Source organism: Ipomoea nil, unplaced genomic scaffold (assembly GCF_001879475.1).
Source record: "Ipomoea nil cultivar Tokyo-kokei standard unplaced genomic scaffold, Asagao_1.1 scaffold1043, whole genome shotgun sequence".
Taxonomy (NCBI): Eukaryota; Viridiplantae; Streptophyta; class Magnoliopsida; order Solanales; family Convolvulaceae; genus Ipomoea; species Ipomoea nil.
In genome coordinates this window covers 1,946,836-1,965,718 of record NW_017617471.1, presented here as the reverse complement: position 1 = coordinate 1,965,718, position 18,883 = coordinate 1,946,836, and the positions used below count along the sequence as shown (strand labels likewise).

The 18,883-nt window shown below is 36.0% G+C and overlaps 3 protein-coding genes across 3 annotated transcripts; all 3 read left to right on the top strand.

The window, feature by feature from the left end:
- The first annotated feature begins 217 nt into the window (after nucleotides 1-217).
- Nucleotides 218-11,426, top strand: LOC109182364 (peroxidase 15-like). The gene is made up of 5 exons (XM_019332527.1): nucleotides 218-517; nucleotides 620-814; nucleotides 921-1,086; nucleotides 1,515-1,961; nucleotides 11,206-11,426. Exons 1-4 carry the CDS (start codon nucleotides 308-310, stop codon nucleotides 1,925-1,927), a joined length of 984 nt encoding a protein of 327 aa, XP_019188072.1. The 5' UTR covers nucleotides 218-307; the 3' UTR covers nucleotides 1,928-1,961; nucleotides 11,206-11,426.
- LOC109182362 (peroxidase 15-like) lies at nucleotides 9,244-11,426 on the top strand. The gene is made up of 4 exons (XM_019332525.1): nucleotides 9,244-9,501; nucleotides 9,590-9,784; nucleotides 9,886-10,051; nucleotides 10,762-11,426. Exons 1-4 carry the CDS (start codon nucleotides 9,289-9,291, stop codon nucleotides 11,172-11,174), a joined length of 987 nt encoding a protein of 328 aa, XP_019188070.1. The 5' UTR covers nucleotides 9,244-9,288; the 3' UTR covers nucleotides 11,175-11,426.
- Nucleotides 11,427-16,440: 5,014 nt separating this feature from the next.
- LOC109182363 (peroxidase 15) lies at nucleotides 16,441-18,438 on the top strand. Its single transcript, XM_019332526.1, has 4 exons — nucleotides 16,441-16,723; nucleotides 16,819-17,013; nucleotides 17,108-17,273; nucleotides 17,765-18,438. The coding sequence occupies exons 1-4, from the start codon at nucleotides 16,514-16,516 to the stop codon at nucleotides 18,175-18,177; spliced, it is 984 nt and encodes a 327-aa protein (XP_019188071.1). The 5' UTR covers nucleotides 16,441-16,513; the 3' UTR covers nucleotides 18,178-18,438.
- Nucleotides 18,439-18,883: the final 445 nt, after the last annotated feature.

Sequence of the window (18,883 nt, the reverse complement as noted above, 5' to 3'; positions counted from 1 at the left end):
CTTTTTAGTCTTTTTTACATTTATCAGCTTATCTTAATTTTACCAAACACTTTTAATCATAACAGCTAGCTTAACAGTACAGCTCTTTGATTTTCCGCTCGGAGCTTATAGCTTTTCAGCTAGGTTTGCCAAACAGAGCCAATGTTGTCTTTTTTTTTTTTTTAAGTGTCAATTATGTTTAATTATGTTCTAAGAAAAGTATACTCCTTTCTTCGCTATATAACGCCTGCACATATTTGCCCATCATATCACCATCCATTTCAGCATTATTACGCAATAAGAAATCAGCAAATTAAACCCAAAAAAAATGGCTTCTTTTTCTGCCCTTTTAGCCATGGCAGTCGCCATTTTCATCTTCTTCTCTCAATCAAATGCTCAGCTAAGTTCCACTTTTTACTCCACCACATGCCCTAACGTTTCTTCAATCGTTAGCACTGTGATTCAACAGGCCTTGCAGAACGATGCCCGCATTGGTGCCAGCCTCATTCGCCTCCATTTTCATGACTGCTTCGTTAATGTAAAGTCATAAAATAAATAAATAAATATATATGTAGCATTATATTGTTCTTGAATGTAATGGGAAATTATTAATGATGTTTTTTGATTGATCTCTCTGCAGGGGTGTGATGGTTCACTTTTGTTAGACAACAATGGAACAACCATTGTGAGTGAGAAAGATGCTGCCCAAAACAATAACTCCGCTAGGGGTTTCGATGTTGTTGACAACATTAAGACCGCGGTTGAGAATGCCTGTCCTGGTGTTGTCTCTTGTGCTGATATTTTAGCTCTCGCTTCCGAATCTGCAGTTTCTTTGGTATGTTTACACATTTTTTTTTTCTCTCCCTTAATTTCTAGCCTTTTACATTTTCTTGAATTTATACTCGAGGAAAACTATATTAATTGTATGTTTATATATGCAGGCTGGTGGTCCTTCATGGAATGTTTTGTTAGGGAGAAGAGACGGCACGACAGCAAACCAGGGAGGAGCTAACACTAGTCTTCCTAATCCCTTTGATGACTTAAGCAACTTAACAAGAAAGTTTACAAACGTTGGATTGAATGTTAATGATCTTGTAGCTTTATCTGGTACGTCTATATACATGCATGCATACACATAAATATATAGACAACACAAATACCACATATTAACCTTATAATTCCTTTTAAAACTATATTAGTATTCCCATCCTTAAGATAAAGACTAATTTGGGGCAACCTAACGAAGTTGGTCAGACGGTTAGCTTGATAATTATAAGATTTTAAGTTTGACTCAGTGTGAGTCTGTGGGAGCGGTCTATTAGGATTACAAGGCATCCTAAGCTAGTTTACCACCTTGTAATCCTTTATCAGCTAGGGTTACAAGGCATGATTTAAGCTAGTTAGTTATGGCCTATGGGCAACATAGGTGATTAGGCCTCTTTGCCGGTTAGGGTTACACGACAGGTAATGCACACCCTCGGTTAGTGATTACGAGTTTTTGAATTTTGACACACATTAACCTAATTTTATTTCAGGTGCTCATACGTTTGGACGCGCACAATGTCGTACATTTAACAACCGATTATTCAACTTCAGCAACACGGGCAATCCTGATCCCACCTTAAACACAACCTACTTAGCCACTTTACAACAAGTTTGTCCACAGGGCGGGTCTGGATCTACCGTGACCAACCTTGACCCGACAACATCAGACACCTTCGACAACAATTATTTCTCAAATTTGCAGAACAACCGTGGGCTTCTGAAATCAGATCAGGAGTTGTTCTCAACATCTGGGGCTGCAACCATTGCCATTGTCAACAACTTCAGTGCAAACCAAACTGCCTTCTTTCAGAGCTTTGTCCAATCCATGATCAATATGGGAAATATTAGCCCCTTAACAGGGTCCAGTGGAGAGATTAGGTTAAACTGTAGGAGACTTAATTGAGCAAAATTGCCACTCCTACTATTTACCTGTCTGTGTTTTGACTTTAATTTCACATATTATTTGTCCCGGCCTTTTGGTGTGTTTTAAGGCTACCTTTGTTGCTCTGTGAGTGAAACACTAGGAACTGAATATGAATTGTATAATCATTTTTCTTTCTCATTTACTATAACGTACAAATGTACAATCAGCTATGGTGTATTTTTAATTTTCATTAAATAAACGAGTCTGTTAAAATAATATTCTTTCCAAAAGGTTGGGGTGCCCCAACCCGGTCCGACAGAACATTTGGGAGGATGTAAATTATGGTAACTCAACTGAACATGAACTACAAAGAATTGAAAATTATTGAGGAATACCCGTCACCATATTCTTTTGGTGCAGAGTCTTCAAACCTCCAAAGTTCAAATGCCCATAGTGGAAGTGCCACAGCCATGCAACCTCACTTAATTGTACAGAAAAACATTCATGGGTTGTAAGGTGAAGGAGTGGAAACATGCGATTTGCCGTCATTTTGACTTGAGCAATCAATCCAAGGTTTGTATCTTGAATCCGACATTCTTCATTTTTTATAGTGATCCCATACCCCTTTTCTTGTAGTTGACCCACACTGAGCAAATTGGTTTTCAAGTCTGGAACAAAGAGAACATTTGAAATGGTGAATGTAGAGTTCTCATTGGTTTGGATTGCAACCTTTCCTTTTTCCCATCACATGTACTATAGAATTATTGCCGAGCTTAACAGTGTCTCGATAAGATATTTCCTTTTTCCCATCACATGTACTATAGAATTATTGCAGAGCTTAACTGTGTCTCGATAAGATATGTTTAATTCAGAGAACATCTTCTCATCTCCACGCATATGATTGCTACAACTAGAGTCTACATGGCATGCCATCAGAAGAGAAATCTCTTCAGAAACTTCTTCTTTCTTTTCGACAAAATTTATTGCTTCTCCATTATGTCTATTCAAACTCGTATGCCATTCATTTTGATAATGGCCATACTTGTGACAGCGATAACATTTAATGTTGGACTTTTCTGTTGACTTGCCTCTCCCGCTCCTTTGTCCACGGGCATGGCCCCCTCTTCCTCTCCCACGACCTCTTCCTCGATTAGCACCATTAAATGATGAAGGTTGGTTTTGAGTTGAAACTTTCAATGCTTGCTCACCCTCACTATCCTGCGAACACAACTTTTTTCATGAACTAGAATGGAACTTTCAAGTTCATCTAGTGTCATCTCATCCATGTCAAGGATTTAACTTGGCGGCTCTGATACCAGCGAACACAACTTTCTTTAATGAACTAGAATGGAACTTTCAAGTTCATCTAGTGTCATCTCATCCATGTCAAGGATTTAACTTGGCGGCTCTGATACCACTATTAGAAGCAAGTAACTTTCAAACTTTCATCTCATCCTTGAGGCTCTGATACCACTATTAGAAGCAAGTAAGCTTTCAAAGCTCTGATACCACTATTAGAAGCAAGTAAGCTTTCAAACTTTCAAGTTCATCTAGTGTCATCTCATCCTTGAGGCTCTACCTCTGATACCACTATTAGAAGCAAGTAAGTTTTCAAACTTTCAAGTTCATCTAGTGTCATCTCATCCTTGAGGCTCTAATACCACTATTAGAAGCAAGTAAGCCTTTCTTTCATGAACTAGAACCAGCGGCAGTGAGAGAGAGAGAGAGAGAGAGAGAGAGAGAGAGAGAGAAGATTCAGGGCTTCGAATTTATAAGAGATAATTTGTAGCGGGAGTAATTCTAAAATAAAGCTGACGTTTGTGAAAGAAATGAAATAAAACTAAAAAAATTATATTTATAATTCTTTGCTCCCACACTGCAGTTGGTGAGACTCAATCCCTGGTCATTCTTTTCAAACTTCACCTCTATGACCAGTTGAGCTGTCCATGCATCCCTTTTAAAATAATATTAATTATATATATGCAAAGTGTGGTGCATCTAATCTGGAATTGATCTAACCTATACTCCTATAGTAGCTTGCAATTGTTATTGTTCAGACAGATACGGGGATGTTGAAAACCTGGCCGTACTATTCGAATTACTGAACCAATCGAGCTACCCTTAACGCTATCAATAATAGTTAATTTATATTATTTAACTATGCATGACGTACCACTCTTGCTAATAGATTGGGATTAATCTATTGGATTTGTTAATTAATTTTCCTTTGGACATCTCTTTATTACGGAGTATTTTTGTTAATGAGTTTCAGTTCACTTGGGCCTGCCCTGTGCAAACAAAGTTGTAATTTACACACGCAAAATCTGCTAGAGCATGCTTACTATGAACTCTTGTATTTTAGAGACCAATTGTCCAAAACCAATTCAATGATGTAAAAGACCAATCCAAATGTAGAGGATGCTAGGTTAACAAATTCCTATGTGAATTGGTTCGCTACTCATGTTCATAACTTATGATTTAGATTGGATGTGCTTTGTTCATTGTTTTAGTTTGTGTAGTTTTTAATTTATGAGAAAGTTTGCACCCGATACTTGAAGGTATGCTATGCTATAAATGAAGTTTGCCTTTTGATCCTAACTGTCAAATGATCACAATAAGGCAATAAGGTAAACTAATCTAAATTATTCATAATTGACTGACTCAAACTAAGAAGGCTGGCCAATAAACAACTCCTTCAATGATATGGGAATTTGACCTAATGTGTATGTAGTAATAACGCCTAATGGAGTGCTACACTCCTATCTTTGAATGATCAGGCTTGATTAAAAACTTAATTGGATTAGTTTCATCTCATCCTAACGAGAGTTGCCTCTGAATATGGCTCGACCAAGACTCAATTGAATTAGTCTCATCTTATTTTGGGGAGAATATTTGTTGGAGGATAAAAATGTAATATCCTCCCCTTCCATTTTATTTCTTTTATCTTTTATTTTTCCCTTATATAAACCAGTAGCTCATCATCAATAATAACACCTTTCTTCTTCATCTTCCCGCACCTCTCGTTTCTCTCTGCTTCCTTCGTTCTCCATCAATGTAGTCTCTTATTCCAACATGGTATCAGAGCGGTGAGACAGCCACGCCGCCGCTGTCACCGTCGCCGGAAAATTGAGTCAAAGCACGGCTCATCCGGTGATGTCGATTGTTAAATCCCCAATTCCGCAGAGGAAGCCAAACAATCCGATTGCTACGCAGAGTAGTCGATCAATTCCGCAGAGGAATCTAGAAGACAAGGAGAATCCGATTGCTAGAACCTCCCCAGCCGCAGAGGAAGGAGTTCGTAGCTCACACCGGTTGAAGCAGATGGAGCAGTTCTCCGATTCAGCCATAACCGTAGCCGATCCGCAGCGGAAGGCGATCCAGGAAGCTTATCCGTCGTTTCCGGTCCAATCCTCCGATTCAGCCACAGCAGTTGTGTCTTTCCATCCGAAATTTCGGAGAGAAACGGAGAGGAGTATCGCCGGAATTGGAGCAGAGGATACGGCATTGAGGAAGCTTACGAAGGTTCCAGTGGAGTATCGCTATACTTGGCGAGAAGTATCGCTATATTTTGATTATCATGAAGTGGCTGCGAAGAAGGGGGTCTCGTTTGCAGTGGAGAGTCTCAAATCTGGTAATCCTTCTAATCTAGCATCTACGTCTTTTGGTAAGGCTATTAAGGGGATTAGACATGCTGATTGTGTTGAGATTAGTGAACAATTGTTAGATACACCAACTGTTTGTAAAAATGCATCAGTGAGCCTGAATCCCAGGAATGCTGGGTTGGACACTAAAAATGGTGCGGTGATCGTGGATGACGAGCCTATTAAGTATTTCGCTATTGCGAAGGCTGCAGGTAGCGTTGATATGTCTTTAGGTATCAAGCTGGGTGTTCAGTACAGTCTTTGGGGAGGCTCTGTTCTCAATTTGGGGACTAAGAAACACAAAGACAAGTACTTTGAAGGCATAAACAACCTGGAATACACCGGTTGCTTTGCAATGACTGAGCTTCATCATGGTTCCAATGTTCAAGGCCTTCAAACTGTTGCCACCTTTGATCCACTTAAGGGTGAATTTATTATAGACACACCTAATGATGGGGCCATTAAATGGTGGATTGGTAATGCTGCTGTCCATGGTAAATTTGCAACAGTTTTTGCAAGATTGTTGCTACCATCTCATGATTCAAAAGGTGTTTCCGACATGGGTGTTCATGCTTTCATTGTTCCAATAAGGGATCTAAAGACATACAAAACTCTACCAGGAGTAGAAATACATGACTGTGGTCACAAAATTGGGTTGAATGGAGCAGACATCAGCAAGGTTGTTGTTAAGGAGCTGACTAGTTGGGTGATTTACTCTGATGAGGAGCAGAAGTTCAACAAAGACATAACTGTTCGTCTTATACAGAGTGAACTACTGAGCTTTGCAGAATATAACAATCATATGGCGGAACTTATTAATGCTGAAAGAAATAAGTCTACAACTGTGTTTTCGATTTCTCTTATACAAACATTGCTGAAGATTGATTCAAAAGCTCTATTGGAGCTGCAAGATCTTGTGGATGCATTGGGAAAGCTTGCTGCAAGACCTGGTTCTCACGAGTCATTGAAACAACTAGTTGAGATAGCCAAGAATACTTCTGCTAATGTTATGGCTTCGTCTGGTGCTTCTGGCTGGAAGGAGGATAATTTCAAACAATCTAAAGAAAAAAAAAAGGCTGCTATGCTCCCTCCAAGCGGTGGAGATAAGAGCTCATTTGAATGTGTTGAGCCAGGCCCTGCTGGATTCCATGAACAGGTCTCCAAGCGGTGGAGGCTATGCTATCCTGTTGTTACATATTTGCCCAAGTCAAAAGCAGATAAGAAGGAGAGTTTGTTAGGAAACACTAAAGATTCTATAGATGAATCAGATGTGGCCAAGGTAGTGGAAGAAGATATGGCTGATTTTAAAGAGGATGTCCAAGTTGAATGGGTTTCATATTGGAAGCTAAAGTTTACAGTCAGTTTGGTTGATGATTTCACAAGATTCACTCAAAATGCAGTCCCACCAAATATTGTTTTTTTTTTTTCTCTTTTGTATCTAAGCTGGGCATGTAGGATCTACACGCTCCAGCTTACCGGGGGGTGTTGGAGGATAAAAATGTAATATCCTCCCCTTCCATTTTATTTCTTTTATCTTTTATTTTTCCCTTATATAAACCAGTAGCTCATCATCAATAATAACACCTTTCTTCTTCATCTTCCCGCACCTCTCGTTTCTCTCTGCTTCCTTCGTTCTCCATCAATGTAGTCTCTTATTCCAACAATATTAGAATGATAAATTTGAAGAAAAATATATTATGAATATTATTTCATTAAGTATAATGAAGTAAAGTTATGAATTCATTGTCCAAAACCGATTCAATGATGTAAAAGGACCAATCCAAATGTAGAGGATGCTAGGTTAACCATCCAAATGTCTGAGCGTTCTACTGTGACGGTGAATACCTGTGCCCGTATCTTGTAGAAAGTCTGTGTGCAACCAGTCGAAAGCACCCGATTATACCGGCAATTTACTTTTAAGGTAGTGTATTCACACGACACAGGCGTCCCCTCCATCTGGCAGGCCTCACACGTGCCAATTCCAAAAAGCTATTCTCCCCGTGGAGAAGGCGACCACTGGGTCACCTTCTCCGGCGAAAAGCGACCCAGATTTGGGTCGCCTTCTCGTTGAAAAAGGCAACTCGGATGTGGTGTCTTCTCCGATTGAGCTATCAGCTAATTTTACTAAATATCTTTCAACAATCAGCTAATGCTATTAACTAGTTAAAATCATTAACTTAATTGACTAAAAACTATTTATCAAATATCCCTATATAGTCTAGATCCGAAGTCCACAAAATTACCCCATGTTGGAGATCCATAGACAGCTGAGGCAGACTTTTTTTTTTGAAAACCAGCTGAGAACAGACTTAATTGCAATCCAAAATCCACAATATATATTAGTTTAAATACGCGGATTGCGGTATTACTTTTCTATACTAGTAACTTTGCTTTCTTATGGACGAAGAAAGACAACTTCAACCTTGCTTTCTTAGGATCATAAAATGCAATGTTTTGAGAAAATTCAAAGGCAACGTTAAAAGTGAATCGAGCGAGAATATTAGAATGATAAATTTGGAGAAAAGTATATTATGAGTAGTATTTCATTAAGTATAATGAAGTAAAGTTATACATATATTATTTTTTTATTAGGTATAATTTTCAAATAGTGTTATGTGCTGGATTTGATGATTAGCATAAATATAATAAAATAAAATTAAGCCAATCATGACTCGGTACAGTCTTGAAACATTTTGAAAAAAAATTTAAACAATTACTTATTTCTTACATACTTGAGATTTTTAATAAAAACACTTCTTTGTTTGCTTCTTTTTTTTTTTTCTTTTTTTTTTTTCTTTTTTTTTTTTTTTATAAATATTTATGAAAAAGATTGCCGTAGTTATGGGACAATGCATTTTGGGTAAAGTTCACCCTATGACCCTAGTCAGTTAAGGACCGCACACTACTGGGAATTATGAAATTTCCGACCACCTGAAAATGATCTTAAATCAAGTCAAAAGCCTTGTTCCGGCCACTTTTGGTATCCGGAAAAATCTTTGTTGCTATTTCCGACCACTTTTTGCTTTCAACTTGATTTAAGATCACTTTCAGGTGGTTGAAAATTTCATAATTTTCAGTAGTGGCAATGAGGTAAACTAGCTTAGATTACTCATAGCATGTGGTCCAACTAATAAGAAGGTGAACAAACAAATTTGGTACTTTATGTTACTAAGCTAATTTATCTAATCAACTTGACTGAGATTGTTTTGCATGGGTTTAACTCAATAGTTTAGTAGACAGTATTTGAGAGAAGAGACCAAAGTTCAAACATTGACGGTAACATGTTAGGATTAGGCCTAAAGTGTGCAAATCTCTTGTACTAGTCATTCAGCCACAGTGAATTATATCCTCCCATATGTTCTGTTCACCTTGTTGGAAGAATAACTTGGTTGAAATTGTTCCATACTTTCCCATTGATTGAGGAAGGAGACTTTTTCGCAATTCTACTCCTAATAATTAGCAAACCCAAGTCGTACTCTACTAGAAAGTATAAACCGCAATGACGCTGTCGAAGTTTGACATAGTTTAATACTTTAATATCATATCCTTAGTATATTTTTCTTAACCGCGTAGAGTGCTGACAATGTTGTCTTTGCTGTTTTTTTTGAAAGTGTCAATTATGTTTAATTATGTTATAAGAAAAGTATACTCCTTTCTTCCACTATATAACGCCTGCACATATCTGCCCATCCATCTTATCACCATCCATTTCAGCAATATTACGCAATAAGAAATCATCAGCAAATTAAACCAACAAAAATGTCATCTTTTTCTTCTTCCCTTTTAGCCATGGCAGTCGCCATTTTCATCTTCTTCTCTCAATCAAATGCTCAGCTAAGTTCCACTTTTTACTCCTCCACATGCCCTAACGTTTCTTCAATCGTTAGCACTGTGATTCAACAGGCCTTGCAGAACGATGCCCGCATTGGCGCCAGCCTCATTCGCCTCCATTTTCATGACTGCTTCGTTAATGTAAAGTCCTAAAATAAATAAATGTATATGTAGCATTATATTGTTCTTGAATGTAATTCGGAATTATTAATGATGTTTTTTTGGTCAGGGGTGTGATGGTTCACTTTTGTTAGACAACAATGGAACAACGATTGTGAGTGAGAAAGATGCTGCCCCAAACAATAACTCCGCTAGGGGTTTTGATGTTGTTGACAACATTAAGACCGCAGTTGAGAATGCCTGTCCCGGTGTCGTATCTTGTGCTGATATTTTAGCTCTCGCTTCCGAATCTGCAGTTTCTTTGGTATGTTTACATTTTTTTTTTTTTTACCCTTCCTAGCCTTTTACATTTTCTTGAATTTATACTCGTGGAAAACTATATTAATTGTATGTTTATATATGCAGGCTGGTGGTCCTTCATGGAATGTGTTGTTAGGGAGAAGAGACGGCACGACAGCAAACCAGGCAGGAGCTAACACTGGCATTCCTGCTCCCTTTGACAGCTTAAGCAACATTACCACAAAGTTTTCAAACGTTGGATTGAATGTTAATGATGTTGTAGCATTATCTGGTATGTCCAATATATACATGCATACACATAAATATATAGACAACGTACACAAATACCACATATTAATCTTATTCTTTTTAATACTATATTAGTATTCCCATCCTTAAGATAAGACTAATTTGGGGCAACCTAACGAAGTTGGTCAAGCAGTTAGCTTGATAATTATAATGTTTTAAGTTTGACTCAGTTTGGGAGTGGTCCATTAGCTTTTTAGTTTGAACCGATCAGCTATGCACATCTTTGGTTAATTTACGACCTTGTAATCCTTTGTCATTTAAGCAACTGGGTTACAAGGCATGGTTTGATCTGGTTAGCTATGGGAAACCTAAGGTGATTTACCTCAACTCCTTGTAGCCCTTTGCCGGCTAGGGTTACAAGGTAGGCAGTGCACACCCTGAATAGCTAGATCTGGACGTTGGTACGAGCCCTGTACATTCGTAGCGTGCTCTGTCAACTCTTTCTCTTAATTTGTCCCTTTTGTTTTACGGTTGTGTTTACGCACCATCCAGGCTACCCCATGGCCGTAAAGCAAGAAATCCCTTCTTGGAGACTTGCGTTGTCTCTGTTTGTCTCGCTGACTTACATACCCACCACTGCACCACAGTTGTGGGTAGTGATTACGAGCTCCCATAGTGACTCAAAAAAAAAAAAAAAAAAAAAAAGACTAATATAATCAAATTTTGACACATATTAACTTTATTTTATTTCAGGTGCTCATACCTTTGGACGTGCACAATGTCGTACATTTAACAACCGGTTATTCAACTTCAGCAACACGGGCAATCCTGATCCCACCTTAAACACAACCTACTTAGCCACTTTACAACAAGTTTGTCCACAGGGCGGGTCTGGATCTACCGTGACCAACCTCGACCCGACAACCCCAGACACCTTCGACAACAATTATTTCTCAAATTTGCAGAACAACCGTGGGCTTCTGCAATCAGATCAGGAGTTGTTCTCAACATCTGGGGCTGCAACCATTGCCATTGTCAACAACTTCAGTGCAAACCAAACTGCCTTCTTTCAGAGCTTTGTCCAATCCATGATCAATATGGGAAATATTAGCCCCTTAACTGGGTCCAGTGGAGAGATTAGGTTAAACTGCAGGAGACCTAATTGAGCAAAATTTTGTCACTCCTACTACTATTTACCTGTTTTTCATTTGTCTTTTCACAGATTATTTGTCCCTTTAATTTTGGTGTGTTTTAAGGCTACCTTTGTTGCTCTGTGAGTGAAAGAAATCTCACAGGAATTGTATAATCGTTTGCAATTTTTCTTTCATGTACTACAACATACAACTGTACAAGTCAGCTGTGGTGTATTTTTTATTTTCATTATCTGATATTTTAATGAAAAATGTAATTGTTTCAAACTATGTGAAATTGCATGTTATCAAAAGTTACAAAGCATGGATACCCTTAGCTTTGTAAAATTGTGATGATTTTAAACCCTAGCGATACTAAAATGTTAGTAAAAATATTTGAACTTTAAAACATTCTTTCTTTTTTTTTTTTATTCGATAGTGAGCTAAATTAAATTTCCACGATCTTATAAGTTTAAGAATATCCTCATCAATTAGAGGATTCTGTCAAATTCTTTTCATACAATATTTGATAATTACAACACCATAAGATCAGACTAATTTAAATTTAATTCGAGACACATTTATAAAATTTCATTCTTTTCGCCCAAATAAAAAAGAAACTTTGTAACACGAAGCATAATGGATTGCCTCACAGGAGTGACAGGCTCACAGGTGATCAAAGGAGCTAAGTCACAGACTTCTAGATAGTTTGGTTCAAACTTCAAATAGTAGTTTGACCTAATCATCACTACTATAATATAATATAATATAATCGTTTTAACAGTTGCTGGAACCTTCCAATTCCTAAATTAGGTAGCAAGAAATCTAGATCTAAAACTAAGTCGTATTGCCAATTAAAGAATATAAACGAGTCTTTTAAAATAATACTTCGTATTAATTATATGCAAAGGTGTGGTGCATCTAATTAAATCCGGAATTGATCTAACCTAGCTTGCAATTGTTTTTGGTCAGCCAGATTTTCGAATTACTGAACCAATCGAGCTACCCTTTAACGCTATCAATAATAGTTTAATGAAAAGAAACAACGCTCGTTTCGCGTCGTTCCGCCAAAATTAATTATGTTATTCAGTTTCATTTTGTATATACTTCAGTTTCAGTTCAACACAACTACAGCCTCATTTCGATATAACTACAGTTTCATTTGACGTTCATACACTCAAATATGTGAAAATGTTATTTAATTTTATTTTATATACACTATAGTTTCATTAAAACACAACTACATGATCATTTCGATATAACTACAACTTCATTGCACAATATACACTCAAATATGTGAAATGTTATTCAGTTTCATCATATATACACTGCAGTTCCATTTCACCACAACTACAGTATCATTTTGATATAACTGCAGTTTCATTTGATAACATATAAAATAATACGTGAGGTAGCTAGTGTCGGTTTAGATACATGTAGTGTCAGTTTAGGTACACTGTAATTTCAGTTGGTAATTAACACATCAAAAAATGCACGTTCCGTTACTGTTAACGGTGCTGTTTCTTTGCTTAAAGAAATGGCGCCGTTTTGAATGCACCGCGGTCCACGATATAACGAACGGTTTCTGTTTACTTGGGCCTGCCCACAAGTTGTAACTTACACAAAATCTGCTGGAGCATGCTTACTATGGACTTTTTGTATTTCAGATCGAGACCAATTGTCCAAAACAAATTCATTGAATTCAATGATGTATAAGGCCAACCCAAATGTAAAGGATGCTAGGGTTAACAAATTCCTATGTGAATTGGTTGGCTAGCTAGTTATGTTCATAACTTTTGATTTAGATTGGATTTCCTGGGTTGTTTTAATTTGTCCAGTTTTTAATTTTTTAGAAAATTTACACCCGATACTTGAAGGTACGTTACACTATGGATGAAGCTAGATTGCCTTGTGATCTTAACTGTCAATTGATCACTATAATAAGATAAGATAATATAATCTATATTATTCATAATTGATGACTGGCTCAAACTAAGAAGCTAAGGCTGACCAATAAACAACTCCAATCCTTCAATGATATGGCTGGGAATTTGACTTCATGTGTATGTAGTAACGCCTGAGTGCTACTGCTACCTTTGAATGAGGCTCGATTAAACTCATTGGATTAGTGTCATCTCGTCCTAAGAAGAGTTGAATTGCCTCTGATTCTCCGAATATGGCTCGACCAAGACTCAATTGGATTAATCCCATCTCATTTTAGAGCCAATTGCTTTCGAATTTGACTCGACTATAAGACTTAATTGGATTAGTCTGATATCATAAAACATGGACATTAGTATAGTACACCAATAAAGAAGATTGAAAGAAAGATAGATGGAGACAATTCCAATTGATTAATAGGTAATAACTGCCATTACTTTCAACAACTCCCACCAAATTAAACCTACAAATCCTTGGCACCAATTTGAAATTATTTATTATGATGGATAGATGTATCCATCTCTCCCTCCACCACTTGCTTGTGCACCCCACGCTGATTACTAATCCAGATACTAACAAAAGTTGATTTACTCATTTGTGTGTGTTTCTTGAATTTGATATTTTATAATGAATTTTATATTATTTGATGTGATTATATATGACTAATTCAAAATAAAATTGTTCATCAATTGACAAGTAATTGATAAATATAAACGATTGTGACATTTTGAGATGTATCACAAGTTATATCATTTGGTACAAAAAAACTAGTCTTCAGATCATTTTTATTTTTATTAATCTCTGATGGATATATTTATATAAGTTATTTTTTTTATCAAGTAATAATAACAACCCGAAAAAAAAAAAAAAAAAAAAAAAAAAAAAAAAGTGAAAGTCTCACTCTTGTTTCAAATGATTCTTTTTTTTTTTTATTTTTTATTTTTTTTATAACAATACTTTACCATATACTACAACTCTATATTGTATTGTAAATATTGACTACGATACTACATAATCATCAAATTACATAAATAAAACTTAGAAATAACACAATACTGGCCGGGTAAAAGCTTCGAGAATTAACTTACCGAAATGATGTAGTGCTGACTATTCAACTTAACTTAACACAATAATAAACTCTTGATCTTGACAATTAGTATTAGAAGAGCTTATGGTTTATTGCGGTATCAGAGCATGTCATGGCTTCAAATGAGGTGGCAGGCAGGTGCCACTTTTTGGCGCTTCTAACTAAGAGTTGGTTAGGTTAAAATTATTTTTATATATTTTAAAAAGTATAAATTGATAAAAATGCCCCTCTGATATATTTCTTATTTTATAAATCAACACTGATTGAAAGTGATCTGAGGTCCACTTAATTACTATACCCCATGCTGTTTGAGATCTAATGACAGCTGAGATTGACTTGCTATCCAAAATCCACGATATACATGCATGCAATAATGCATTAGTTACAATAACACGCTAATTGCGGTCTTATTACTTTGTTCTTATATGGAATAAGAAAGACAACTCCAACCATAGTAATGATTATTCGGAGCTTTCTACGTATTGTTCTTAGAGAACTCAATGACAATGTTAAACTGAATCTAGAATGTTAGAATAAATTGAGGGAATCCCGATCAAGTTGGTTTGGTAACAACAAGATTTTAAATTTGAATCTTAATAATGAGAATTGTCTATTGACTTTTTTAGTTTGAAGTTTGAACCGATCAATTACGGACAACTTAAGTTGGTTTACTTTCTTGTGATCATTTGTTAGATGGTTAGAGTCCTCAGGCAAGTTTCACCTAGAATGCATATTCTGTGGTGATTTATTCAATTCGTACATCAAAAAGAATGTCAGAATAGTAAGAGCATCCGCATCAGTTGGGGAGAATTGATGGATAATGTAATAGTGATTAGGAAAGAGAAAGTGAGAGGGGAGAGAAAAAAAATGAGAGAAAACTAAAATTGAAAAAAAAAAAAAAAAAAAAAAAAAAAAAAAAAAAAAAAAAAAAAAACTGAAGCGTTAGGCACGCTGTCTCTATCCAAGTTTATTCATCTGACATTAACTCCTTATTAATCTTTGGTGTGGATGCTCTAAGAGAAAGTAAGTATAAAGATTTGTCATGTTTAACGACAATTCATCATTGGAGATCAAGAAGAAAAAAGCAATTTTGCTTTCAATTTGTGGAAATTTTAAGCCTCGTGATGAAGAGACTAATTAATGAATACCTCTTCTTCAACTATTATATATTGAGCTACTATAATACAATTTGGGGTCATTCAAAAATGTTTTTAGTATGAATTCTTTAATATATACATTAGAAAAATCATTAGATTTATTTTTTCTATAAGGTGTTGGAAAAAGTTGGCAAAAAGTAGCAAGTGGGTGCACATTTTTAGATAATGCATGTTTAGAATTGTATTCTGCTTATATTTGGAGCAAGTCAAAGTAAATGAATAATATATAAATGAGAAATTGATTCTAAAATATACACTGATAAAATTAAGGAAAATGATACTTAAGCTTTAAAGTTTGAAGGAGCTTTTGTCTACATTGAAAGTAAATATAAATTTGCAATAAAATGAAATTATAAATATATATCAATTTTTTTAAAGATGTTTGATTTGATAAGAGGCATTAAAAAAAACAAACAAACAAACAAACAAAAAAGGTAACCAAAACAAAACATAAACTCTTCTAAAATTTTCTCCATGACAACATATACCTTGCTAGCCTACCCAGGATCAAAGGAATCCTTGTTTGTTTCCACTTTCCATTGATTAAGGAGAATCTTGAAGACTAATTATGGGAGAATGTTCCACAATTATTCTTATTATACTCCCAATATATAATTAGCAAGTTAATACTCTAAATGATCATTAATTATAGTTATTTTTCTCAATTTCGTCATAAATAACCTTATATATAAAATTTGATTTGCAGGTAAATGAGTAAAGAGATGTCTATATGGACATTACTGAATTGTCTCTCTATTTAACATCAAATGGACGAAATAATAAACAGATGATTAAATTGAGCAAAATAACAAAAATTTTTGGACTATAATAGGTCACTAAAATCGTTTACGACGAAATTGAAAAAATGATTATAGTTGAGGACCATTTTAAGTATTAGCTCTATAATTAGCAATCCAAGTCATAATAATACTACAAACCGCAACGACGCCGTCGAAGTTTGACATAGCAACTATTTATGTTTACTATCATATCCTTAATACCACCGCGTAGAGTGTGTTCGTTCACAACGTTGTCGTTTGAAAGTGTCAATAATTATGTTCAATTATTTTAGAAGGAAGAAAAGTACACTCCTTTCTTCCACTATATAACGCCTGCACATATCCACCCATCTAATCATCATCCACTTAGGCATTATTATTACCCAATAACATATCACCAATCCACCAAAAATGGCTTCTTTTTCTCCCCTTTTAGCCATGGCAGTCGCCATTTTCCTCTTATTCTCTCACTCAAATGCTCAGTTAAGTTCCAATTTTTACTCCACCACATGCCCTAATGTGTCTTCAATCGTCCGAACTGTGATTCAACAGGCCTTGCAGAACGATGCCCGCATTGGTGGCAGCCTTATTCGCCTCCATTTTCACGACTGCTTCGTTAATGTAAATTCTAAAACGAATATATACAATCTATATATATAGAGTTGTTATTGAATTCAAAATTGTTAATGATGTTTGTTTAATTTGGTCTCTTCTAGGGATGTGATGGTTCTCTTTTGTTAGACAACAATGGAACAACCATTGTTAGTGAGAAAGATGCACTCCCAAACACTAACTCGACTAGGGGTTTTGACGTTGTTGACAACATTAAGACCGCAGTTGAGAATGCTTGTCCCGGTGTTGTTTCCTGTGCTGATATTCTTGCATTGGCTTCGGAATCCTCAGTTTCTCTGGTAATTTTACAATTCTTCCCACTATTTTTTTTTTTTGAAGATTTACATAGCTGAGGAATTAGTGATTGAATACATATATTGTGCATGCATGCAGGCTGGTGGTCCTTCATGGAATGTGTTGTTAGGGAGAAGAGACGGCAGGACAGCAAACCAGGGAGGAGCTAACACTAGTCTTCCTTCTCCCTTTGAAGACTTAAGCAACTTAACAAGAAAGTTTACAGCCGTTGGATTGAATGTTAATGATCTTGTAGCTTTATCTGGTACGTCCAATATATATATACATAAACAGCACAAAACACCACATATATATTAACCCCTTTCTTTTCATACTACGTAGAATTTTGAAACATATTAAATAAGCTTATTTTTTTCATTGCACAATTATATGCACTCTACAAGATAAGGCTAATTTGGGGCTACCCTAATCAAGTTGGTCGGGTTGTTAGCAGTGTAACCACAAGGTTTTAAGTTCGATTACAATTGACTTTCTTGGTTTAAGCCAATCAGTTATGGGCAACCTAAGTCGATTTTCGTTACCCTATTATCACTCTTGGTTTGAGCCAATCAACTATAGTTAACCTAGGCTGGTTTCTTTTCTTATGTTCCTTTGCCAATTAGGGTCACAAAGTGAAGTTTACCCGTACGCGCATGTCTTCGAATATATAGTGAATGCCGATTTCTCTTGTCACGCAAAAAAATGTATATTTAATTGAATTTTCATACATATTAACCTAACTTATTTTGTTTTCAGGTGCTCATACGTTTGGACGTGCACAATGTCGTACATTTAGCAACCGGTTATTCAACTTCAGCAACACAGGCAACCCTGATCCTACCTTAAACACAACCTACTTAGCCACTTTACAACAAATTTGTCCGCAAGGTGGGTCGGGATTCACCGTGACAAACCTCGACCCGACAACCCCAGACACCTTTGACAACAATTATTTCTCGAATTTGCAGAACAACCGTGGGCTTCTGCAATCAGATCAGGAGTTGTTCTCAACATCTGGGGCTTCAACCATTGTCATTGTCAACAATTTCAGTGCAAACCAAACCGCCTTCTTTGAGAGCTTTGTTCAATCAATGATTAATATGGGAAATATTAGCCCCTTAACTGGGTCTAGTGGAGAGATTAGGTCAAACTGTAGGAGACCCAATTGATGAGGAAAATTTTCTCACTCCTACGATTTACCTGTCTGTCTTTTGTTGTCTGATCTCCCAGATTATTTGTCCATTTTGTTGTGTTTTTAACTCTACCTTTGTTGCTCTTTGAGTGAAATAATACAGGGATTGAGAGAATATGAATTATTGTATCATCATCTATCTGCACATGTTTTTCTCGTATATAATCAAGAACATACAATTGTACAAGTCAGCTTTTGTGTACCTCTCATTTTCAATATGTAATTTGTTTAATGGAAATATATATATATAGCAATGTTACGTTGGCCCCTCGGGATTTAATTAATTATTTGATTATAAAGTGGCAAAAGTTATTACAAGACATATTGACAGTTGCTGGAACCTTTCAATCAACACCTTAATTAGGTACCAAGAATTAATGCATTATTGCTACGTACTCACAAAGTCATATTGCCAATTTAAAGAATTGAATAGAACTTGTAATAGGACGGTCCATTCATGTTACACGTACGCCAATTTTTATTTTTATTTTAAAGAAAATTCTATGATGGCTACGTTGCTTCTCTTTTATAATAATAATACATCAAACTAGTCCGGAGAAACAGCTCAACTGATTCATCGACTCTAAATATATTGCAAAATTTTACTTTGTAAGTAGTAATAGGGTGCACCAAAAAAGAGGATTAAGAATTTGACATTGTTGTAGCAGTAAGATTTAAACATT

Excerpts from the sequence above, each read along its gene's own strand:
- LOC109182364 (XM_019332527.1), top strand. The coding sequence starts at position 308 with ATGGCTTCTTTTTCTGCCCTTTTAGCCATGGCAGTCGCCATTTTCATC. Across the intron at positions 518-619 it reads TTCATGACTGCTTCGTTAAT|GGGTGTGATGGTTCACTTTT; the intron begins GTAAAGTCATAA and ends ATCTCTCTGCAG. Across the intron at positions 1,087-1,514 it reads TGATCTTGTAGCTTTATCTG|GTGCTCATACGTTTGGACGC; the intron begins GTACGTCTATAT and ends ATTTTATTTCAG.
- LOC109182362 (XM_019332525.1), top strand. The coding sequence starts at position 9,289 with ATGTCATCTTTTTCTTCTTCCCTTTTAGCCATGGCAGTCGCCATTTTC. Across the intron at positions 9,502-9,589 it reads TTCATGACTGCTTCGTTAAT|GGGTGTGATGGTTCACTTTT; the intron begins GTAAAGTCCTAA and ends TTTTTTGGTCAG. Across the intron at positions 10,052-10,761 it reads TGATGTTGTAGCATTATCTG|GTGCTCATACCTTTGGACGT; the intron begins GTATGTCCAATA and ends ATTTTATTTCAG.
- LOC109182363 (XM_019332526.1), top strand. The coding sequence starts at position 16,514 with ATGGCTTCTTTTTCTCCCCTTTTAGCCATGGCAGTCGCCATTTTCCTC. Across the intron at positions 16,724-16,818 it reads TTCACGACTGCTTCGTTAAT|GGATGTGATGGTTCTCTTTT; the intron begins GTAAATTCTAAA and ends GGTCTCTTCTAG. Across the intron at positions 17,274-17,764 it reads TGATCTTGTAGCTTTATCTG|GTGCTCATACGTTTGGACGT; the intron begins GTACGTCCAATA and ends TTTTGTTTTCAG.